This window comes from Ophidiomyces ophidiicola (assembly GCF_022830035.1).
Source record: "Ophidiomyces ophidiicola strain CBS 122913 chromosome Unknown scaffold_1, whole genome shotgun sequence".
Classification (NCBI taxonomy): Eukaryota; Fungi; Ascomycota; class Eurotiomycetes; order Onygenales; family Onygenaceae; genus Ophidiomyces; species Ophidiomyces ophidiicola.
Window position 1 is genome coordinate 741,901 of NW_026054641.1, and position 22,138 is coordinate 764,038.

Here is a 22,138-nt window from a genome sequence, read left to right on the forward strand (position 1 = left end):
GCCAAACAACGGGTTATCATTTCATAATGCGCTTTGATAGTTCTGGGCCTGTGCAGCAAGAAGTTCGTCGCACGTTGGGTTTGGATCCGCGAATGATTCGATTCTCAGTAGTGAAACTCGGCACGAAACTCCACGAGATAAATGATATTAAAGGAAAGATCGAATGGAATGATCGAACGAGGTTACAGGACAGCATCTAGGGCTGTAGCATTATGGTTCGAAGGGTGGCGTTTATCCTATCTCGGCATTCAAGGTCGTTCGTGGGACAGTCGAGAACAAGATCGAATTATGACATTGGGAAGGATAATTCCGCCTGCAAACGTTGTATTTGGTGAACATTGGCGTTACGAGGGTATTGATTTTGGTCTAAAGCGGGCTGTTTTCCTCTTTCATGCTCCCATATAAGTGCTGGTCCGCGATGGGCCGTGTATTATAGAAAAAGTCTGCCACATGCAGTTCAAAACTTATCATATCATTGTACTAAAACTATAATTGGACGATGCAGATTCCCATCACATAAGGACCATGTAATCTTGCTATTATTTTAGAGTCTATAATCCAAAATATAAAAGGAAACGGCGTGTCAACAATTCATGATGAAAACCATCATCAACAAAAGCAAAAGCCTGTCAGAGGCAGTCCCCCAACCCATGAAGGGTATGAATACAAGTCAGTGATCAAACCAAGTACGCCAACCCAAATCCAACATGTCCTGGTATATAGTGTGAGGAAAGCCAAAGAAAGAAAGGGGACGAAGACACCGAATTTCTGGGGAAAATTTGCCGATCAAGAGAGTGCTGAAAAAGAACAAAGGCATGTGCATAGTTCAAAAAAGACGCCATCCCTTGCCTCGTTCTTTTGAATTGATATTTCGTTGCTGGGAATTCGACTTACTCCTCCCCTCTAATTGTCTTAAGCTCTCTATCTTTTGCAGTACTAACTCCAGCATCTCTTTCTTTTGAATTATGTCAAGATGTCGACGAATACGGGGATCCTCCCGTGCGAATCGCTCGACTTCTGCGTCAGATAGATGGCGGCCAAGTCTGGAGTCAAGCTCACGCGGGAAATGATAATAAAACTCAGAGAGAAGTTCCACGTTTAGGAAAAGGACAGCTGTAGCGGTGAGTTTGTCCGCAACGACATCAAGAAATATTTCAGGGCAATGGTATTTATTTTTTTTCGAGGCGCATTGCTTGGAACGCAGGGCAAGGAGTCGCATTTTGATGATATCCGCTCTATCACGAAGAAAGGCTCCCTCTCGACCTGCCAGTATAGGTTAACTCATAATCATAGCAAACAAAGTAGGCATATGGTACAACGAACCTTGTTGTATCAAGGCAGCACTAAAGCCCCCGGCTCCTCCGCTGCCATCGCCCTCGATTTGAATATCGCCCCTTCGTACTTTGTCCACAAATGTCACAACATCCTTAAGCTTGCGTTTTCCTACGGTATCCTCAACGTGTTTCAGAGAAGATTGGCAGGCTTTGAGCTCCTCCTTTAATGTCCTACTAATGTTCTCCCTACCTTTAGCCCATTCAACATCGTCTATTTCAATTTCGTACTTGTATGGTTTGATACAGTTTTCGACTTGGTCACTTGTGCTGAAAAAACGATCATTCAAAATGCTCGTGGCGGCATCTGCAATAGATTTCTGCGCAAAGGGGTGAGTGGCGAAGGTGGATAAGGCTATAAGATCGTCAACTTGATTTTGTAATGCGTTTGCTACGACTGTAGTAGCTAATCGTCCAATCCCTAATTTTGTTAGGGCTGACGAGGAGGCATCTAGTTTTCGATGCCAATACAAGGACTCTGCATCAGCTTTTGGAAGCTCTGATAGGGGGTCTAGATCGAGAAGAGGCGGGGATAGGTCATCAATAGGTCTGTTCCAGTACCGTTGGGCGAGAATATCCATGACACGTTGGTCAAGATGGGCTTTTAACATTTCTCGAACTTGCGGGCGGCCAAAATTTTCAGTAAGCTCCTTAAACGAATGCTTGAAGCTATCCAGGCTTTCTGCAAGATATGACTCGGCGCTGAGTGGGCGATCATTATATTGGACTTTGAATTCGTATGTAGCTTCTTCCAGCTCTTGCGACACAGCATCTCGGGTGCTAGCCAAATTTGATGCCATAGTTTGCTCCAATACGCGCATCAATTTCTTTCGCAATGTTGTAGTTCCAACTGAAACTTCGCTTTGGGGCCCAAATTGTTGGTGGCTGTTAAAGTAAGCTGATTCGTTTTTGGCGATTGCATTTGTTATATTTCCGGCTCCTCTTGAAAATAGCCCAGTGGTGGGGGGAATTCGGGACACAATCCCCACATATCCCAAACGGAGGGGATACTTCTTATCCATCAGCATACTGACGCCTCTGTCGGCGTCAACCAGGTCCATTTTGGTAATCACGCCAATCGTACGTTCTCCACGGGGATCAACACGTCGACTAGCACGTAAAGCAGTTGAATTTGCAAGATCAACATCGGCTGCAGATATGGCTAGTATAATATTGGGTGCTTGAATATACTTGTCACAAAGGTCAGAGATCTTCTGTTTCAGTTCTGGTGGTTGATCACGGCCAGCAACTTGAATATAGCCTGGTAAATCGATCAAAGATAAATCCGGAACATGGGGCGAATATATTGAGAGCTGAATCGGATCATCTGCAACGCAGTCCTTCTCCGGTACGCCCATGTTTAATTCAGTGAGAGTGCGTTGTATAACACTGAAATCCGTAATTTTTCCAAGACGTAAAGCCGGGAATTCACCATACTCTGCTTGGGAGTTTGGCGTATTCACTAAGGTTAGTTCAATTGGCCGTCTAGTAACCATGTTCAATCCCTTTGGCAAGAACTCATGTCCAACAATAGCCTCTAAAACCGAGCTTTTCCCCGAAGACTGTGAACCGATAACAACGATCGATGGGAGAGTGAGAGAAGTGGATTGCCCAACACGTTGAAGCATATTTCTGATCTCAATCATTTTTCTTGTTAGTGTCATCATCTGTTCGTCAACTACGCGTTGCCCTTCTGCAACCTCATCATCTGTTGAATCGTATTCTAAAGCAGTTCCAGCCGCTGCACCTGCTACTCCAGCCGCACCAGTTCTGCTCTTCTTTGGGGATCCGCCGCTTCCACCGGAACCCGAAGACCCACCCGACGTCGAGGCATACTCTTCAAGTCGTAGTATTTTCTGTGCCCATTCAGGGAGCTCAAGTTGCTCCGTTGTCCTTGTCCATCCTCTCTTGGTCTGATCTGCCACTCCCTGTACACCCTGAAGGGCGCTTGAAGCGATTCCGCTCGCTGTCTCTCCCGCGGATTTGAAGATGTCTAGGGCATAATTACCCGCCTCTAATAGAACAAACAAACGTCAGCCAAAAATCCGTAGGTAATCTATGGCAAAGAAATGACCCACGAGCAGCTTGGTACTGCAAATACGCCAACCCCGCAATCATTGCTCCTCCAAACATCGCGGGCACCCTCACCAGTTTCATAGCCAGCTTCGGGATGATCCTTGCAAACGATATCGTCCGGACAGCGGGCACATGGTGAATCCAGTTTTGCCCGACGGGCAAGGGCGGAAGACGAGCGCGTAAGTAGTATCCATTGCCTGGAGAACGTAAAAGCCCCCCGGATTGAACACCGCCTGTATGGTGGATTTGACGGGTGATTAAAGAGCTTCTCCGGGATAGCAGCGCAGAGCTGCGGGAGAGCAGTCTCCCACTCATGGTTTTCTTCTCATATGGGTTCGATAATCAGTAAGTGAGTAGGACGCGCATCAGCCGAGAGCTGTTTTTATTATTGGTATTATCTCAAGCGCTCGAGGTATGATGGCAGAACGACTCGCCGCCTTAACTTACCCAGGAGATAGTTAACTCTCTGACTCAGCATTCTTAGGCCAGCACCGATCATGTGGCAGGAGCCGCATCACGACATTCGAAGCTCTGATTCTGCAAGCCAAAGAAGAGTCACTAATACTTACGCCGAGGCGACAGACAGGGATACTAAGGGGGAAATATATACCTGTAGCTGGAGGCTGCTAATCTCCCTCATCTGAAGTGTTTTGCGGCATCCAAGGAACTTGTTTCATCTTGCACAGTCCAGCTTATTGTGTTCTGACAGCTCAACTATATCAGACTCACGCTGCATTAATACAATTGTCATTTAGCCTTAATCAATCATTAATTATTTGCTATCATCTTCTCTTATAATCTGCTCCCAGATTCAATGACACCAAACCTCCCACTCGTCTCATCCAGATCTATATTTTGCATCGCATACCGAGCTCGCTACCTTTGTTCGCGATGTGCCGCTTTCTAGTATGTCACTCGAAAAGCTGCTATTAATAGTCACTAACAAAGAGTAGGTATACAAAGGTAGAAATGACATTCTCTTGAGCAAACTCATCACGGAGCCGTCCCATTCCATTCTTACACAGTCATATGATTCCCGACTCAGATTGGTAAATCTCCTTGCTAGATTGTCATGTCTTCAATAGAGTCTAACTGTCTTCAGGACACCCGCCGCCCTGTAAATGGCGATGGGTTTGGCGTAGGCTTCTACACAGACCCCAAACTCGGCGGTGACCCTTGTATATTTACGTCCACTCTCCCTGCTTGGAATTGCGAGAATCTCGAGCGAATAGCATCGAAAACCTGCTCTTCCTTAGTTTTTGCACATGTACGAGCCACAACCGAAGGCGCGTTGGCAGATAACAATTGCCATCCATTCCAACATAACACCCTCATGTGGATGCATAATGGAAATTTGGGAGGATGGAAATATATAAAGCGGACTCTAGCAGACTCCCTTGCGGACAAGTGGTACTTGGGCGTCAAAGGAGGTACAGATAGTGAATGGGCATTCGCCTTGTTCTTAGATCTGATGGCACGAGAAGGGGTTGACCCAAGTGCAGCACCAGAGGAAGGATTTGGACATGTTTTGCTACGCACAGTCATGGAAAAAACAATCAAAAGAATCAACGATATGATTGCCAATATTCCAGAGGCGGGTAGATTGACTGATTTGGAGACGAGAAGTCTTCTCAATTTCGCAGTCACTGATGGGCACACCGTAGTCTGCACACGCTATGTGAGTAGCAAGACTGACGAAGCAGCAAGTTTGTACTTCTCATCCGGAACAAAATGGAAGGAGGGGAAAACCAAAGGACATTTTAAGATGGAGAGACACGATAAAGGAGCCGATATTGTTCTCGTTGCGAGTGAGCCTTTAACCTTTGAAAGACGTGAGCAGAGCAACCCACCTTCACAGATTGAATGCTCTTAGCTAACCATCTAATTATAGATAATTGGGTCACCGTACCAACAAATTCCATGCTCACAATTCACAAACAAACCGTCTTAATTCATCCCATCATGGATGAATTTTATGATGAAGACCCAAATCATGACCGCTCTGCTGGTTTTGCGGTCTCCAAGGGTCTCGTCAGTAAGGCACCCGGAACAACGGTTGTGCCTGATGAAACAGGATCCCCAAACACATCTGAATCCACGACCCCTATCGAAGAACAGGTCAACGGGCATCAGAGAACAAACGAGCTCCGCAAGCTCTATCTTTTGAAGAAGAAAATGGCGCAAGCCAGTCTTTGATTCTCGCTTAGTTTACGAAGCAGGCATGGATTGACTCTCAGAGAATACTCGCCTTTTGCAGGTGGCGTCTTTTCCTTTTCAAGCTTGGTGTCGGGAAGTTGTCTGATTTCAGATGCCAGGAAGAGCAGGCGTTGCATTTGCTTTGTTTGTATCGGTGTTCTGGCTGATAATCATGATACATTAGCAACCTTCATTCGGGATTTAAGCGCTGTTTCTTACTTTGCTCCTGATTTCTGTTTTCATTATTAGCCTGCGTAACCAATAGTGGGTTGCCCTAGTTGGATACCCTGCTGTGTCAAAGTAGTTATGTATTTCAATTAAGCACAAGAAGCGCGTTCCGTCATACATCTTCCCCTGAAATATTTGCGTGTCGGAAATACTTCATGCCCATCCATGCGACAACAACCCACACCCATGCCATTACGGCTGTTAAGGTAATGAGGGCCGGGTAGTATCCCACTATGGGCAACGTTGGGTCATCTTCGAGCTCGGGCGGCGCATAGGGTGTCTCGCCAACGTCCCAGGCCCAGCTCCACACATCAAAGCAGCTCCCCATTCCCACAACAAACACCACCCAGGTAACAATAAGTATGATCCAGCCCCACCATTCGGTCTCGGAGTAGTCCCAGCCTTCGGTATCTGACGACAATTCAGCAGGCGCTGTGGCTAAAGGTGAGCGGATCCGCTGCGACGGGGCGCGCTGGCGGGGTTGCGACATGATCCCGGGGTCCGTGGAACGAGGCGGTGGGAAGTAAGATTCCGAGCTGGACGACGGGGTAGGAATGGCCAGTGGAAGCCGGCGTGCGGGGAGGAGGGAAATGGCAGAGATGCTGCTGGTGCTTGTTCGACTGGAGAGTCGGGATAAGGTGTTTTCAAGAGGCGGGAAGGAGATCAGGTCCTCGTCGTCTGTGGTTCCATCATCGTGGACGGCGTCTGCTGTTTTCTGATGCTCTGGACTGTGATGTTTGGTAAAGTCATCGGTGCGTTTCTGCTGCTGTTCAGCTCTTTGCACTGGGCGGCTGCTCCAGGTTGACTGAGGCAACGGGCGAACTGGGGGTGTCGGAGGCCGCGGAGTAACGGGAGTTTGCATATTCGAAGCCTGCGAGGAGGTGGTCGCGTCGTCACGGCGAGGAGCAAGCAGAACGCCGGGAAGCCGCGACAGGTCATCGCTGGCCGGCTCTTTGCCTGGGGATGTGTTACGGCCGCCATCGTCTCGAGATATTTCTTGAGCCCGGCTCGACAGCCCCTTTTGCGACATTTTCAGCACGCCAGTGCCTAGCAATGCTGTTTTTCGCAACGACCCTTTTCTCCGTCTTGTCCGTATCTGGTGCTGCAGCGCAGTCGCCATGGACTTCCCGCCTCCGGCTTTGCCATCGGGTAAATTCCGGCCGGTTAGGGGCCCATGGTTCTCGTTCTGTGGCGAGATTTCCTCCCCGCCATTCTCAACGCCAGCATCATCGCTCGGTTGATTCATACGGATCGACGTAAGTTTCGAGAGCAGTGCCGCCGATACGCTCCGTTTATGCGCTGTGCTGCAGGAGCTACCGGATCTGGATCGTCTGCCATCATCATTGCCAGCGCGGGCTGGTCCCACAGCGGCAGCTGTCACAAGCCCCATGGGGCGGAGCTTACTATCAGAGGAACAGGCTTCAGCCAAAAAGGAACAGGTATGTAATGAGTGCAAAAAGAGTTGGCACAGAGCTCCGAGACTATCGAAGATCCCGCTGAGAGCGCTGGCTAGCAGTAAGCAGTAGGTTTAACTAACGAGTTAACTAGTTAGTTAGTTAACTATGTAGGTAGTTAAAAGGCAAGCAACATCACTGTGGAATAACAGCTTTTCATGTTCTGCCCCTCAGCACTTCATTAGCTAGGGAGACTGTACGGAGTACGGAGCACGCTTCGTCCCAACAGCCCAGGACATTGCCACTCATAGCCGCACCAACCATGGCTGAGACCAGTCGATGATTTCCACCTTCAAGTGCCATCCGTTCCCCGAAATTGCCATCTTATCACTACTGGCCCGGTTACATTGGACGTTACATTGCATATTGACGGGTAAATTTCACCAAATAAACAAGGGCCGGGTCTTCCGCCTTAGGGAACCGATGCACTTTCTTAGGCGTGCGGTCTCGAAATTCCTCTCATGTCACCTACGGCCTAAAACCCCGCCATTTTGATAGATCTCACCAAAAGTGAGAACCAGCATGGCTGCCCTGCACGACCACTCAGACTCAGACAACAGACTGCCCAAAAGACCAAAGAATACTAATTAAGAAGATATTGGTTCGATTATCGTCAATTTCATCCAATCACCTGACAGACTACATCGGTACATCTCTGAGGGAGTACGCGTTATCACGGGAGAAGCTGTTATAGCCGCTGCTGAAGTAGCCGACGGGGTAGTCTGTAGCTCTTACTTCGCTCTAGCAGCACACCAACATACGAGCACTGGCAGCTTTTCCTGTTAATGCAGGTGTTGCTCCAGGCTGGGCTACGCGTGATGGTAACCGCATCTGCCGTACATATTTCTATGACAGTAAGTCTATTGATGTCCTTTGGTATCCATTGCAGGCAGCTGCTTTCGATTCCCATATCCAAGCCACTATCTTCATAGCAGAGAAAGAACTGCTCATAAAGATAAGCAGATTAAGATGATGCGATGCCTGCTGGATGAGGGAGCTAATCCAGTTGCACTATATCGAGACCCTCTTGATCGCGCTAGATTTTTATTTGATGAGCAGTTGGACTTTGAAGACAGAAAAGGATTGGTTGAGACCCTTTCAAATATGGCACTCATAGTGTCATCCATTCTATTCTTAAGCATGGCGGGTAGGATTTACTAGTCTTTTATGAGAACCTTGGGCTTGACATCGAGCATCAGGACCCCCAGAGGCGCACTGTTTCGCATTCTGCTTGTCAGAGGGAACTGGTTGCTGATGGCCTTACGAATCAACCCTCATTCGAAAGCATTCTCCCTGAATACCGTGCTATGACTTGTAATATTCAGCCTTCATTGTTTCATTCTCTTTGACTTTGATCTCTTTGATGGTGGATAGAATGATGATGCCCTACTTTACGCCTCAACACACCTACCCCGGCTGGGCTATGTAACCAACCAGAATATCACGGTCTATTTCCACTCCATAAGACTCCAAAAAATACGTAGTGCAGAGGATGAAGGTGTTGTGGAGGCCATTTCTATGCTGTAGAATGGTGGTGCCATGCTCCTTGTTTTTAATAAGAAGACACTTAATACTGTATTCCCTATTCTGGGAGTAAATTATTAAAAACCGAGTACATTCTAAAGCTGGGATCACTACTCTGACGAATTCTTTGTTCTATTTACTGCTGACCTGCAACAGGAGCCGCCTGAATAACCCTCTTGAACACCAATTGCCCGATTGTATACGGAGTACGGAGTCGATCATACCTAATCCACCCTCACCCACTCCACATACCTCTCAGTTCCACTTTGCTCAGCCCCATGGAACAATTCAAACTCTGACTGCGTCGGGGTGTCCTTCAATCTCGCAGGCCACGGGGAGACAATTGTGTGATTCTCCCTTGCCTGGAGCCTATATGCCCTGGTCAACTCAGCAGACCTCGTGTTAAGCATAAAACGTTTGAACATAGCATCAAAATTCCGAAATGCGGCTACTGTTTGCATTATTTTCAGGGATGCTGGTGAGTACTGGTTTCTACTCCCAACAGCCTGAGCGCATCCTGGAATATAGGAAGTAGCACGTGTGATACTCTCACGGCGGCCTGTGAGATAGTCGGCAGCGTTGCCCTCTTTTTCAACGTCGTTCATAAACAGGGCCAGAAGCGTGGCATGCGGGTTGTCTTCTTTGGATTTTAGGAGCGGCGAAAATATGCTGAGGCACGTTTCCACACCTAAATAGCCTCGGTCGCAAATGTTGGAGATCTACACACTTTACGTTAGCATCGTTGATATAGTTTCAAAGTATGGAGTATAAAAACCTCTATCCTGTCAAAATGCTCACCCTTCAGAAATTAGGGAAGCTGCGCCGCATGCACATGAAAAAGTGTGATGTGAACATTCAGCGTCGTAAAATGAAGACAAAAATTGAGAATAATATCTCTAAGATGGAAAAATAAAGCACCATACAAATCGTGCTTTGCTGGGAGCGCGTTTTGCACAACAGTCTTCAGATCCCAGCCGCCTAACGGGACCGAGGAATCAAACATGGGCCAGCCACCACTTTGGAAAAACGTCCTAGTATATACTGTTAGTATTGACCCTTTCTATCATTGGACTCGTACTCACGGGTTCGGTGTATCGAACTCCTCTCGAGGTGAGCCAAACGGCAGTAAAATGCCATCCGTGCGAAATTTAACTTTTGGCAAACGCCAGGAAGGCGGCTGCATACAAAGGGCGCGATGAACATAGTCCTCTCGGCTAGGAGCCATCGTGATCGTACTTCATAGTCCGAGTACCAGGTGTGGAGTATGATAGGAGTGGCTTTCTCTGGTGGTAAATGCAGGGCTGTTAAAAGGAGAATTACATTCCTAGCCACGATGCTGAAGTCAAGCATCATTGAGCGTAGCGTCTACCTTTCCTGAATACCCATCGGGCAAAGCTGCCACAGTCTTGATCAAGTTCCTTGGATCGCCTGAAGCTATAATATAGAGTTAGAAGTCACCAACCAGTATGATATCAAGGAGAAATAAAATACTACCGGCAAGCAGTAGCCGAAGACCCTGGGATGTCTCTTTGCCCTCATTGGATTGCAGGTTGAGCAGATTGAGAGCAGGCATATTCCCCCACATATATTTACTCCCACCATACTGCGTGACATGGAGATTCATGGAAGAAGTGATGAAGCTTGGAACCCGTTGTTCCTCTTCCCAAGCAGGTTTCCACGCATCCTTGCTCATGGGAGAGTGGCAGTAGTGCTTGTGTTCAGGCCAATCAGCCTTTTGACAAGTTTCATTACAGTACTACGTGATCTACCCATTAGCATGCTTCTGCAGCCTAAATGAAAAGGGAATTGATAGAGAAGAAACTGACATGCACCAAGTGGCATGCGCCACAGGCTTTGACACTCCTCGCTTGACAGGGAGAAAATGCGCCATCAGAGCCACGCTTTTTGCCGGAGCATAGAAGGGGCTGAAAGAATTGCGGGTGAGACTCAGCTTCAGCTTCCATGGCGTCAAATGAAAAATATCTCCTGAGCGTCGAAAATGTTGAGTATCACCAAGAAGCAAAGGATTTATAAAGAAAAGTGCTGCAAAGAATGGTTGTATGGGCGTCCTAAGATCAAAAGCAGGATAAATTGTAAATAAATAAGAAGGTATTAAGAGGATAAGTAGAAAAATTTTTTGTGGGAAGGCAATGTATTAAAGTATTTTCCTGCCTTTATGGCAATAAAAATACAACTAACTGGCAAATTCCGAAAGCCAAAAAACAATACCCGCTATGCGTATTATAGAAGTATTGCAAAGTAGTATAGTAGAGATATAGTAGGTGAGAATCAGAGTAAACCAGGTGATTTTGAGTAGAAGACCAAGGAGATGTATTCGCAACCACATTCTCCAAGAAACAGGCCCTAGATATTCACTAGAAACCATATGCAGATACCATTGTCACATAATGTTTTGAATGTGTATCTTGGTTGTGAACAGCTAATAAAGATGCAAAACAAACAGTGAGGGGCCTATCTGCTGGTTTAGATAGAAGTGGTCACGGGAATTTCAATATGCACTGAGATGTGCACCAGTATCATTGGCTCATAGGCAAGTATCCCTTGGGAAAAGGGAAGCAGCCCATCATCATAGGTGGACATCCAGTTGGGCACCATCAATGGTATGCTCTTATTCCAACAAAAACAAAATGTCCTTTCAACACCAGGAAAAGGGGTGTCATAAGAACAGGTGCATGCATGCAAGAATGAATTTGAGAAACTCATAAGTGACACCACAGAACCCTGTTGGAGATGCGAGACACAAGCCAGATAGCATAGAATTCAGAACAACGCAAAAATTGGAAATGACACATCATACGCTACACAGTCAAATCGCTGACGCATCTAGTGGGAAAAAGTAATGGTTCCAAATCAAAGACAGAGGGAGAATACAATCAAAACTGAGAATGTGTCCGTATCCAGGAAAAAGACGAAATTTCATCAGAGCCTTGAAATCATAAGATACTTTTTCCGCTTTTTAATTCAGTCTCAGATGCACATAGCTTATGAAGGAAAGAAAGACAACAACAAAACGACCATTTGAAACAGGGCCATCGCAATGAGGATTTGGGAACAATCTGCATAGTAAAGTCGAATGAATCCAAGGGGGTATTGTTCCTTTAATTAAACAGAAGGAGAATTTCATTCGAAAAGTGTCAAGGCTAGGCAGAACGATCAAAGCAGAATGAAAATGCTCTCACAAAAACCCACTTGGACGTAGCAATTTGGAAAATGCTTGAGGGAAATCTCGAAGAAATATCGTAATAAAAGGCTGTAACAGGCATTCATTGCGTATAGAAGAGAGGCACCGGCAACAGAAGTCGTCAAAATAGAATCCAGCTGAAAACAACCTTGAACAGGGTGATTGGAGGTGAGATTATCGGCAAGAATTGTGGGTGAGATACTCGTGAGACAGGGATTTTTAAGCTTGATAGCCTCCGAAGCCATTACCAAAGTTACCAGCATTAGGCTGAGCCCACCCGGAGTTGGGGTTGTTTTGGCCGCGGCCGTACCCACCGGCTGCGGCTCCAGGAACTTGGCCGTAGCCTTGGCCAGGCATTCCAGGACCAAAGTTAGCACCCGACTGATCCCAGCCACGACCGGCAGGGTTGGGACCTAGTGATTCTCGAAAGGTCAGCTTAGAGTTCAGCAGCGATGGTGCCGATTCCAATTGATATGGCTACCGACCTTGAGGGGTCATAGGCCCACCAGGACCACCGTATTGGGGGAAATATGGGGAGGTACCGGAATTAAAGGCTGGGTTCGCGCCTTGCTGAGGAGAATATTCAAACTGGCCAGTTGGGGGGCGATCTTTGCCCCACTGTAAAGGCAAACCCGAATTAGCTTCTTGAGAAGGATTCAGGTGCAGAAGCTGGGCAAAGCAAAAAGTAACTTACGCTGCATTTCAGTGCGCGACCGTTGACATTGTAGCCATTTAGCTGACAGATCGCCATTGCAGCATTTTCGTGAGTGTCCATCTTCACAAAAGCAAATCCACGGTCCGCCTGGAATCTGGTTTCAACAACATAACCAAAGTTTTGAAACAATGGGACTAGATCATTCTGAGTTGTGTACGGTGTTAGGTTACCAACGTAGCAGGTTGTCTGCCACTGCGGAGTCTGCTGAACAACCATATCATAGCTCTGAACTCCATGGGTGGGGAAGTGATGATGCCCAAAGGGGGTGGTAGGGGTCATGCCCATAGCAGCCATTGCTTGCTGTTGAGAGATAGAGGGCTGTCCCTTTTGGTTCGCCCAGTTGCAGCGGATTGCGCGCGAGCCGAGCCATTCGCCATCCATAGAGCTCAGAGCTTTCTCAGCATCACCACGTTCACGGAAGGCGACAAACCCATAGCCGCGAGAGCGCCCTGTTTTCATGTCCCACATGACACGAGCCTCAGAAACAGATCCAAAAGCGGAGAAAGCTTGAAGCAGGACCTCATCATTTACTTCGTTACTGAGATCGCCAACAAATATATGAAAGTGACTCGAGGTGTCTTCTTTATTGTTGTTGTTGGACTGGTATGCCCAGTTGACACGGATTTCCTAGACAAATGGACAGCGTGGTCAGCGGACACCTGGTGCGGAGGTAGAGCAGATAAGGGCACGTACAGATTGGTGGACTCGACGGCCATTGAGCGTCTGCATTGCGCGTTCTGCCGCACCAGGATCGTCGTACTCAACAAAGCCGTAGTTCAAACCCTTGCTCTGAAGCTAAGTGATTAGTATAAGTCACTGCTCGAATTTTGACGCCAGAAGGCAAAGTGGTGGCTGATGGGGGTCGATGAGGAGGAGAGGGAAAGACGTCGGGCGCGAGAACAAAGAAGTGCGGGCTGCCCGAAACGGCAAGTGTGAAATGACTTACGTTTTTGTCGGGAATAATCTTCACGCTCTGCACATGGCCGGTCGTTTCGAAGATTTGTCGCAGGATGTCTTCGGTCACACGAGCATCGAGTCCGCCAACATACAGCGCGCGCTTGTTGGGCTCTGGGGCAGCCCGACGCACGTATCCCCCGGCACTGGTGGGTGACATCATGTTGCCGGACATGGGTGAGGTGATAGCGGTCGGGATGGGATTGGTGTTCTGGGGAATGACAACGGGTGGCAGTGGGGGCGGAGGCATGTGTGAAGGATTACCCTGGCCGTTGCCCTGAGAGCCGTCGAACTGCTGCTGGCCGGGCACGCCTGCAGAGGCCTGGGGAGGCGGGGGGAGGGAGGACGACGAGGTGGGGGGAGCGTTGTCAGCCATTGAGTCGGGAGAAACTGGAAAAAATCTAGCAAAAACCAGAAAAATTAAGCCAGACGCGAGTCCTCGAGGCGGTTCGAGGGACGCAGGGGAGAGTAGGATCTCTTGTTTCTCTTTTTATTTTTTTTTTTCTTTTCTTTTCTTTTGGACCAGGATCCTGCGCGGAGAGGTAGAGAGCGGAAGTGTTACTACTGGTGAAACGGGATCTGTCACTATCACTGATCGAGGATCACTCGGCGGTAGCGGGAGGAAGATGTACGCACGGGAGACAGCTGGTTGCAAACCGGTCTGGAAGTACTAGAGCAAGCCGATAGGCGCAGAGTGCCTCGACTATTGGTGCGTTGATGAGAGCAGCTTTGGGAATGTGTTCACGGATTTGATAACTGGCCCAAGCAGACACCACTCGTTTGCGATTGCCACAACGCTACAGCTAAAAGGCACAGCTTGACAAGGAGAAGTCTCGCAGCCGTCAAGCTCGAGGCGGAGAACAGTTCGCTAAGTAGAGCAGGGAGAAAAGAAGCGACGAATAAGCTGCGAGCAGGGGAGAGAGAGGAGGCGGCGGCAGCAAGAGGAGGTGCAGCGCACGCAACAGAAAGCAGCAGAGGCAGGGTAACAGATAGCCAAAATGATGGAAATTGGTGGAAGAGGAGGAAGAAGAGACGAAAGAAGAGAGTTGTGAGACGGTGAGGTGGAGGACAAGAGAGAAAGAGAAAAAAGCAAACGGGAAAAACAATCCAAGCCAACAAGCCACGAAGCACGACTTCTTGAGCAAGCAGCCGCAGGTGCAGCAGCTATATATAAGGATATGGAAACCACAACCAAGGAAACAGATGCGCACAAGACAAAAGGAGGGCAAATGCAGGAACAGAGAAGGAAAACGACGAGCTGGAGAACGCGGGTGTGGGAGGGGGAGAAAGCACAGCAACTCACACAAGCTGTTGGGGGGCGACGCGCTAGGCTGGATGGGGGGGCCTAGCCGCCTTACATAACTACGGCCTGCGCAGCTCCTGCGAGCCCGCCCGCTGCTTCGTATCGCCGCACCGCCAGCAGCCAGAGCGATGGCCGCGCCCGCGCAGCCCGGCGAGCAGTCGCTCGAGACGCTGACCGCCATGGTCAACCAGACGGTGAGCCGCCCGGCGCCTGGGGCCCTGGAGAGAGACCGCTGACCCGAACCCCACAGCTGATTGAGACCGGCCGCTTCTTTCGCTCCTCCGGCTCGCTGCAGTCACGAGCGCAGCTGAAGAGGAACTTCCCCGACGTGCACGAGCAGTATCAGTCTGCCCTGGACGCGCTGTCGGAGCAGATTGTACGTTGGCACGCCGATCTCCCTTCGTGGCGGACGTTTGCACCGTTCTTGGCTGACTGCGTGGCCGTCTATGTAACAGTTCATCGCGAAAGCGTTTCTAGAAAAGGACTACGAGGCTATTGTGGCCAAAAGGGCGAACCTGCGAGGCACGCGGCCACAGGCTGCACCGCCCGAAGACGGCCGGAAGGACAGCCCAATGAAAGAAAGCCCCGTTGGTCAGGCCTCGAGTGCATCGTCCTCGCAAAACCCATCAGAATCTACCGCCACCCTCGCAGATACCGCTCCCCTGACGTCAACTGTTTCCCCAACTCCTGCAACAACAAAGCAGGCTTTGTCCACGACACCCACAACCACCAATGCTGGTAGCGCCCTTTCACTTCCCCCTACAAACCCCGCTCCCCCGCCCACGGCGATCAAACAAGAACCACCGTCCACTGTTGTGCCATCAGAGCAGGACGCTGAAAATGCTCCACCTGATATAAACCTCTCCAGCCCGGACTTGAATATGACTGGCGCAGAGGGCCAATCATTACCGGCGGAAAACCCCCTGGACTTTGGTGGTGCCTTCGGACCGATTCTGCCGGGGTTAGAGACATACGCCATGGCTGGCACAGACGAGGCGGCAATGGACCTTTCTGGCGCGGATCAAAATGCACCTGAATTCAGTGCCATCAAAAATGAGCCTGGGGATACCACGGACTCGTCGACCAAACCGCACATGCCTGCACACGAAGGAGTGAGGGCCGACATATCAATGGAGGATGTGCCACATGCTGAGTCGACTTTTGATGATTTGTTTATTGGATCTGCCCATTTTGCGACCGACGGAGATGATTTACTACTTCAGGGAGAGGATATTGGCGATTTAGATGATTCCTGGTTTTCGTGAGTGATACTTGCCTAGCCTACGTGATAATGGCTCTTAATTACAGGCAAATTTTCCACTGGATCTCAAAAGCCTACGCAATATTTAATGCTGCACGATTTTACTTTCCGTTTGCGCTGTAAGTTTCAGCCTTTAATATTTTAGCATCCATCAGAGCTATGCAAACATCGGGTTAATACACCCTCTTATCCACCCAGTCATATCGCGCCATGCGTCCTTACTCTAAAGCTACCATTGTTATTCCGTAGTCTTTCTTCAGCCTGTTCATACACCCGTAGTATGGCGGCAATAACTAAGCTCCCGCCGAGGGATCAACCTGGAGCTTGGGCCCCATGCTGTTTGCAGTGACTATTCAGCCCTAGATTCGGGTTCCCCCAGACCTTGTGGCGTCTCTTCAGCCCTGCCGGAAGCAGTAAATAGTCCAACTGACCCGTCCAATGTCGACCCTCACTCTCTTCGCCTCCCGCCGTCCCGTTCTGTGGGTGCGGCCGTCACTAGTATCCGCATCACGTGACTACCCGTTTTCGGCCTGGCGTGTTGAGTGAGACCACGCTTCGTTCGCAGCTGGCTTCACACCAGCGCGGACTTATTATACTGCGACAGAGGCCTTCGCTTTACCTGGCTTGGTTCTTCTTTTCTCTTCTCTTCGTGTTTCTTTCTACTACTTCCCCTTCCCTCCGCTTCTCCGATTTCTTTTTTTCGCCTATCATTTTTTGTAATTCGTCAGGTAATGCGCTTGTGAGGCGCTTTTTGGCCCGCCCCTTTTCTTGGAGTCGCTCCAACCTCCTTGTTTATGAACCACCTCCACGCCTAGAAAAACTTCTGTCGATACAGCCGGGGTTTCGTTTTTACCTAGAGAGGTCCGTTGGGACAATTGGCTTATTTGGGGAAAATATAAGTTTAATATTCGGATTCTTATGAGCCATTGGTTCATTGTCCCCTCGTTTCGATTCGACGCCCATTTCTATCCGACTAAAACTTTTATTTTCGTTTCAAAATCTTACGCATACTGAATATTCCTTTGATCCTCGGTGATTCTTCATTGCGTACATTATGGCGACCAAGGACGCGGCGTTGACTACCGGCGCGTTTCATAATGCCGACGCTCGAAGAAGAAATGTTCCCAGCTCGGGGAAGGCGAGCCGTGGGCCTGACATACCTGAAATAGTAGTTGATGGCAAGAAGTTTGCAAAAGTAAGCTCGAGTTGCTCTTAATAACCCCTGCAGCGCTCATTGCTTGCTTAATACTTGTGTTGACATGGAGCTACGCGCAAAAAACGAAACCTGGAAACAACCTGGCTAACATATCTTGGCTCTCATAGAAATCATCTTTTCTAGATATTCTCGATGAATGGGAGTTCCTTATCGCCCCAATAATATTTACAGCGTTGGCATTCTTCACCCGATTATGGCGTATCGGTCTATCGAACATCGTGACGTGGGACGAGGCTCAGTAGGTTGCCCTGATGTTTTGCCGCATGTATCCCATTGACTAACGCCTGCGCTATCACACAGCTTTGGGAAGTTCGGCTCTCACTATATCAAACGCGAGTTTTACTTTGATGTGCATCCTCCTCTGGGTAAAATGCTCGTTGGCTTGTCGGGATACTTGGCTGGCTACAATGGCTCCTTTGCATTCAAATCCGGTGAAAAATACCCTGAAGATGTTAACTATGCATTTATGCGAGTATTCAATGCTTTCTTCGGCATCGTATGCATACCGCTGGCCTACTTTACTGCCCGACAACTTAATTTCCGCCGTACAACTGTCTGGCTCATTACCCTAATGGTACTTTTCGAAAACTCCTATGCCACGATTTCCCGATTTATCCTGCTAGACTCGATGCTTCTTTGTTTTACCTTCACAACTGTTCTCTGCTGGTCCCGATTCCATAGGCTGCAGAACCAGAGCTTTTCTATTGAATGGTTTTCGTGGTTGATTTTAACTGGCCTTAGCATCGGGTGTGTCTGTAGCGTGAAGATGGTTGGCTTGTTTTGTACCGCATTGGTTGGACTCTACACTGCGGAGGATCTATGGAACAAGTTTGGCGATCTAAAAATGCCTAAGGTAACCCATTCTAATGCGCATCACCTCAGAAGCTTTTGAGTTCTAACTTCCTAATAGACTGTCCTCGCCCAACACTTTGTTGCCCGTGTCATTGGCCTTATAATCATTCCTTTGCTTGTCTACATGTTTTCTTTCTACATACATTTCCTCGTGCTCGAGAACTCTGGCCCTGGTGACGCTCAAATGAGCTCCCTCTTCCAGGCTAACCTTAGAGGCACTACCGTTGGAAAGGATAGCCCATTGGAAATTGCTATTGGATCCAAAGTTACCATCAAGAACATGGGATATGGCGGCGGTCTTCTTCACTCTCATGTCCAAACTTATCCTTCAGGGTCCTCGCAACAGCAGGTCACCTGCTATCACCACAAAGACACTAACAATGATTGGTTTATTTATCCAAACCGCACCCAACCCGATTATAATGGCACGGGTGACCTGAGGTTCATTGGCGATGGCGATGAGATTCGTCTTATTCACGCTCAGACTGGTCGCAATCTGCATTCGCATGCTATCGCTGCTCCAATCACAAAGTCGCACTGGGAGGTCTCTTGCTATGGCAATACCACTGTTGGTGACGACAAGGATCATTGGGTCATTGAAGTTGTCAATGATGTAGCTTCGAGGGATAGATCCAAAATCCGAACGTTGACAACCGGGTTCCGTCTTCGACATCCAGTTCTTGGCTGCTATCTCCGTGCGGGTAACGTTAACTTACCGCAGTGGGGGTTTAAACAAATCGAAACAACATGTGTGAAGGATAGCAAGCCATATGATGTTCATACTCACTGGAACGTTGAGTCTCATATCAACGAGAGGCGTATGTTAATCTCTTACATCATACCTGGTCATTACTGAATACTAACTCTTATTTAGTACCTAAGGGCGACCCAGGGGTCTATAAGTCTCCTTTTTTGAAGGACTTCATTCATCTAAACGTTGCAATGATGACCTCCAACAACGCACTTGTTCCAGATCCCGATAAGCAGGATGATCTCGCCTCCCAGTGGTGGCAGTGGCCCATCCTTAACGTCGGTCTTCGTATGTGCTCCTGGGACGACAATACTGTGAAGTATTACCTCCTTGGAAACCCTCTGGTCTACTGGGGTAGCACAGCCAGTTTGGGAATCTTCGGCATGATGATCGCTTGGTATCTCATTCGCTGGCAGCGCGGTTACACGGAGCTCAGCCAAGCTGACATAGATCATATTCATTACTCGGGTCTCTATCCGCTTTTGGGCTGGGTGCTCCACTACCTGCCCTTCATCATCATGGCTCGTGTCACCTATGTGCACCACTACTACCCAGCATTATATTTTGCTATTCTAACAATGGGATTCTGCGTCAACTGGTTTACACAGAGGCTCAACAAGGCGACGGAATGGGCGGTGTACTTTGTTTTGTACGCCGCTATTATTTCGCTGTTTATTTTGTTCAAAGACATCGTCTTTGGCATGGAAGGATCAAATGATAAATGGCAATATCTGAACTGGCTCTCTACCTGGCGAGTTGCGACCCCCAAATAGTCTTCTTATCTTCCCTCTAGAATGATGCCAGTTTTGAGTCATGTAATATTTTGTTTTTCCCTTATCTATTCTCTTTTCTTTTTGCATATTTCCAGTTCGACTTGGGTGTTGACGAATAGATGCAGACTCAAGGAATACACGGCTCCCAGTTTGTGTGATGTTACTTTGGATTTGGGACGGTGGATGACTTTTTTGCTTATGTACCCTACCATCCGCACAACTAAAAACGAAAAAATGGGATGGCTGTACGGATGGGATGTCCCTCTTCTCGAAAATGATCCCTCGCCCATGTATTAGTGTCAATTGTTTCTATGTATTTTATTGTATTTCATTCCAGTCTAGTATCCGCTAGACGTAGAAATGGGGTTTCACGCATTTAATATTGAGCACACCACTTGAAGTTGAACACACTGTCCACAGAGCAAGTATGTATATAATTATGAATTTATATCCTAGGCGTGTGCTATATAAACACTAAGGACTGCGTGCTCTTGACTTAATATATATATTCAAAGGGTGGAAAAATATCAAAAATTCCACCCCAACAACGCTAGCCATGCACCAAAATACCCGTCCCAATCAGCGATTAAAATCGATAATATCGTCGCTTAAGAAAAAGTACAACATTGTTGAAAGGTAAGAGAAGAAAAAATATTAACAACAACCTCCCGCCCAGCCGCCTCCTCTCCTTCCCATCGCATCATTAACCCCTAGCGTTACTGTTCTCTGTAATCCACCTCCGGCGGCATTCCTTGACGCGCTCGTGCTGCCGTAGCCCTTCACGCCGCTGCGACGATCATTCAAATCATACCGGCCGGCCTCGATATTTCGATATATCCGCTCCGCGACCTCGAGAAACGCGCGCTCCACGTTCTCGCCGGATTTCGCACTTGTTTCGACATAACGAACCACGCCATTGGCCTTGCACCACGCCTCTGCCTGAGTGCGCGTGATGTGCTCGCCCTCGGCAGCGGGTGCCGTGCCGGCGCCTGAGGCAGCGCCGTTCGCGGATTTGTGGGGCAGAAGATCTGATTTGTTGCCGACGAGGACGACAACGATGCCTTCCTCGGCGATTTGACGCAAGTCCTGCAACCAGGCGGACAGAGAGGAGAAGGTCGATGGGCGGGTGATGTCGAAAACGAGCAGGGCGCCTGACGCACCGCGGAAGTAGGATCGTGTTATTGATTTGTATGTCTCCTGGCCGGCGGTGTCCCAGAGCGAGAGCTTCAAGCGCTTTTGGACGGCAGGCGGGTCGGGTTTCCGCTTCTGAGGAGGCGGAGGGAGACCAGATGGCTTGCTAGGGTCCTCATCGGTGCCGATTGGGGTCGCAGGCCGCGTGGAGTGTTTGGAGGGCAAGGCTTCGGAGAGAGGAGTGATAGGGAGATTGGGCTGGGGCTGGGAGTCGTCGTTCAAGACAGTATCAAGGGCGTTGCTGGCTGGGGGTCCAACGGGGACAATGCGCGAGCCGAACTCAACGCCGATGGTGACATCGTGGGTAGTAGTGAAGCGGCCTTCGCACAGCCGGATCGTGAGCTGGCAGACCAAGTTAGTGATGGGCAGCCGTTGTGGGATGGGAGACGAGGCAAGCCTGGGGGCTGCATACGCTGGACTTGCCGGTGCCAGAATCACCAATGCAGACGAGCTTCGCGATGTAGTCCCATGGCGGTTGGTGCGACATGGACGCTGTGCCGTCCAGGCAATCGAGCTCGCTCTCGTGCCGAAGAGGCGCTGAGCATAGGCGGGCAGGACAGAGAAAGATCCAGAGCGGTGTCGAACGTCTGCTCGGCCGTTGCGTCCAAGCTTACAGTGCCTGGCTGAGCTGGCCGCAGCGGCGGCGTGTGGTGGCACCAAATGCGGTTTGGCGACGCTTAGCTTTAGGCGCCGCTCCAGGGCGCGTGCAGGGATGGCCGGGCGAGCTGCAGCCAGCCGGCGTACTAGCTGTGTAATGCGCTGTCGTTGTGCGTCGTCTGCTCCACGGTGCTGCCCGTCGGCCGTCCGCTCGGCTTTCCTCACACTCCTCTACTTGATGCGGTCTTCTCTTCACCGTCTTCGTCTCTCTCGCGTGCCGTCGCGCTGCCGATGATATCACCCCCGTAACGGCGTGTACGGTACCAGGTCACGAGCCGTGCGGCCCCGGACCCCCGCGTGTCTTGTGACTGCAGCTAGGCCTCTTCTCGCCTAGCGTATTTGCCTAGCGTCGTCACGTACCGTCACTGTACCGCCTGCCTGTCACTTGCGTCCGTCACTCGCTCGCCGTCTCTCGATCTTCTCTCTGTGCGTTTTTCTTTTCTTTTCCTGTCGT

At 49.2% G+C, this 22,138-nt stretch overlaps 9 protein-coding genes across 9 annotated transcripts; 3 read left to right on the forward strand and 6 right to left on the reverse strand.

Annotated features, from left to right (window-relative positions):
• Positions 1-826: 826 nt before the first annotated feature.
• On the reverse strand, positions 827-3,722 carry msp1 (mitochondrial dynamin GTPase Msp1; the record flags this gene model as incomplete). The annotated part of the gene is made up of 3 exons (XM_049249371.1): positions 827-1,263; positions 1,324-3,345; positions 3,410-3,722. 3 exons carry the CDS (start codon positions 3,720-3,722, stop codon positions 827-829), a joined length of 2,772 nt encoding a protein of 923 aa, XP_049111565.1.
• Positions 3,723-4,298: 576 nt separating this feature from the next.
• DUG3 (glutamine amidotransferase subunit) lies at positions 4,299-5,603 on the forward strand (the record flags this gene model as incomplete). Its single annotated transcript, XM_049249372.1, has 4 exons — positions 4,299-4,313; positions 4,361-4,456; positions 4,510-5,239; positions 5,299-5,603. 4 exons carry the CDS (start codon positions 4,299-4,301, stop codon positions 5,601-5,603), a joined length of 1,146 nt encoding a protein of 381 aa, XP_049111566.1.
• A 340-nt stretch (positions 5,604-5,943) lies between these two features.
• Positions 5,944-7,221, reverse strand: LOZ57_000266 (uncharacterized protein; the record flags this gene model as incomplete). Its single annotated transcript, XM_049249373.1, has 1 exon — positions 5,944-7,221. The coding sequence occupies one exon, from the start codon at positions 7,219-7,221 to the stop codon at positions 5,944-5,946; it is 1,278 nt and encodes a 425-aa protein (XP_049111567.1).
• Positions 7,222-9,033: 1,812 nt separating this feature from the next.
• Positions 9,034-10,034, reverse strand: LOZ57_000267 (uncharacterized protein; the record flags this gene model as incomplete). The annotated part of the gene is made up of 3 exons (XM_049249374.1): positions 9,034-9,528; positions 9,642-9,840; positions 9,892-10,034. 3 exons carry the CDS (start codon positions 10,032-10,034, stop codon positions 9,034-9,036), a joined length of 837 nt encoding a protein of 278 aa, XP_049111568.1.
• A 117-nt stretch (positions 10,035-10,151) lies between these two features.
• LOZ57_000268 (uncharacterized protein) lies at positions 10,152-10,773 on the reverse strand (the record flags this gene model as incomplete). The annotated part of the gene is made up of 3 exons (XM_049249375.1): positions 10,152-10,243; positions 10,304-10,565; positions 10,636-10,773. The coding sequence occupies 3 exons, from the start codon at positions 10,771-10,773 to the stop codon at positions 10,152-10,154; spliced, it is 492 nt and encodes a 163-aa protein (XP_049111569.1).
• Positions 10,774-12,230: 1,457 nt separating this feature from the next.
• Positions 12,231-14,056, reverse strand: PUB1 (E3 ubiquitin-protein ligase pub1; the record flags this gene model as incomplete). The annotated part of the gene is made up of 5 exons (XM_049249376.1): positions 12,231-12,433; positions 12,497-12,629; positions 12,706-13,353; positions 13,420-13,521; positions 13,673-14,056. 5 exons carry the CDS (start codon positions 14,054-14,056, stop codon positions 12,231-12,233), a joined length of 1,470 nt encoding a protein of 489 aa, XP_049111570.1.
• A 1,106-nt stretch (positions 14,057-15,162) lies between these two features.
• Positions 15,163-16,248, forward strand: LOZ57_000270 (uncharacterized protein; the record flags this gene model as incomplete). Its single annotated transcript, XM_049249377.1, has 3 exons — positions 15,163-15,177; positions 15,234-15,359; positions 15,439-16,248. 3 exons carry the CDS (start codon positions 15,163-15,165, stop codon positions 16,246-16,248), a joined length of 951 nt encoding a protein of 316 aa, XP_049111571.1.
• Positions 16,249-17,298: 1,050 nt separating this feature from the next.
• On the forward strand, positions 17,299-19,836 carry PMT2 (Protein O-mannosyltransferase 2; the record flags this gene model as incomplete). The annotated part of the gene is made up of 5 exons (XM_049249378.1): positions 17,299-17,439; positions 17,568-17,698; positions 17,761-18,313; positions 18,371-19,130; positions 19,187-19,836. 5 exons carry the CDS (start codon positions 17,299-17,301, stop codon positions 19,834-19,836), a joined length of 2,235 nt encoding a protein of 744 aa, XP_049111572.1.
• A 654-nt stretch (positions 19,837-20,490) lies between these two features.
• Positions 20,491-21,514, reverse strand: LOZ57_000272 (uncharacterized protein; the record flags this gene model as incomplete). Its single annotated transcript, XM_049249379.1, has 2 exons — positions 20,491-21,369; positions 21,440-21,514. 2 exons carry the CDS (start codon positions 21,512-21,514, stop codon positions 20,491-20,493), a joined length of 954 nt encoding a protein of 317 aa, XP_049111573.1.
• Positions 21,515-22,138: the final 624 nt, after the last annotated feature.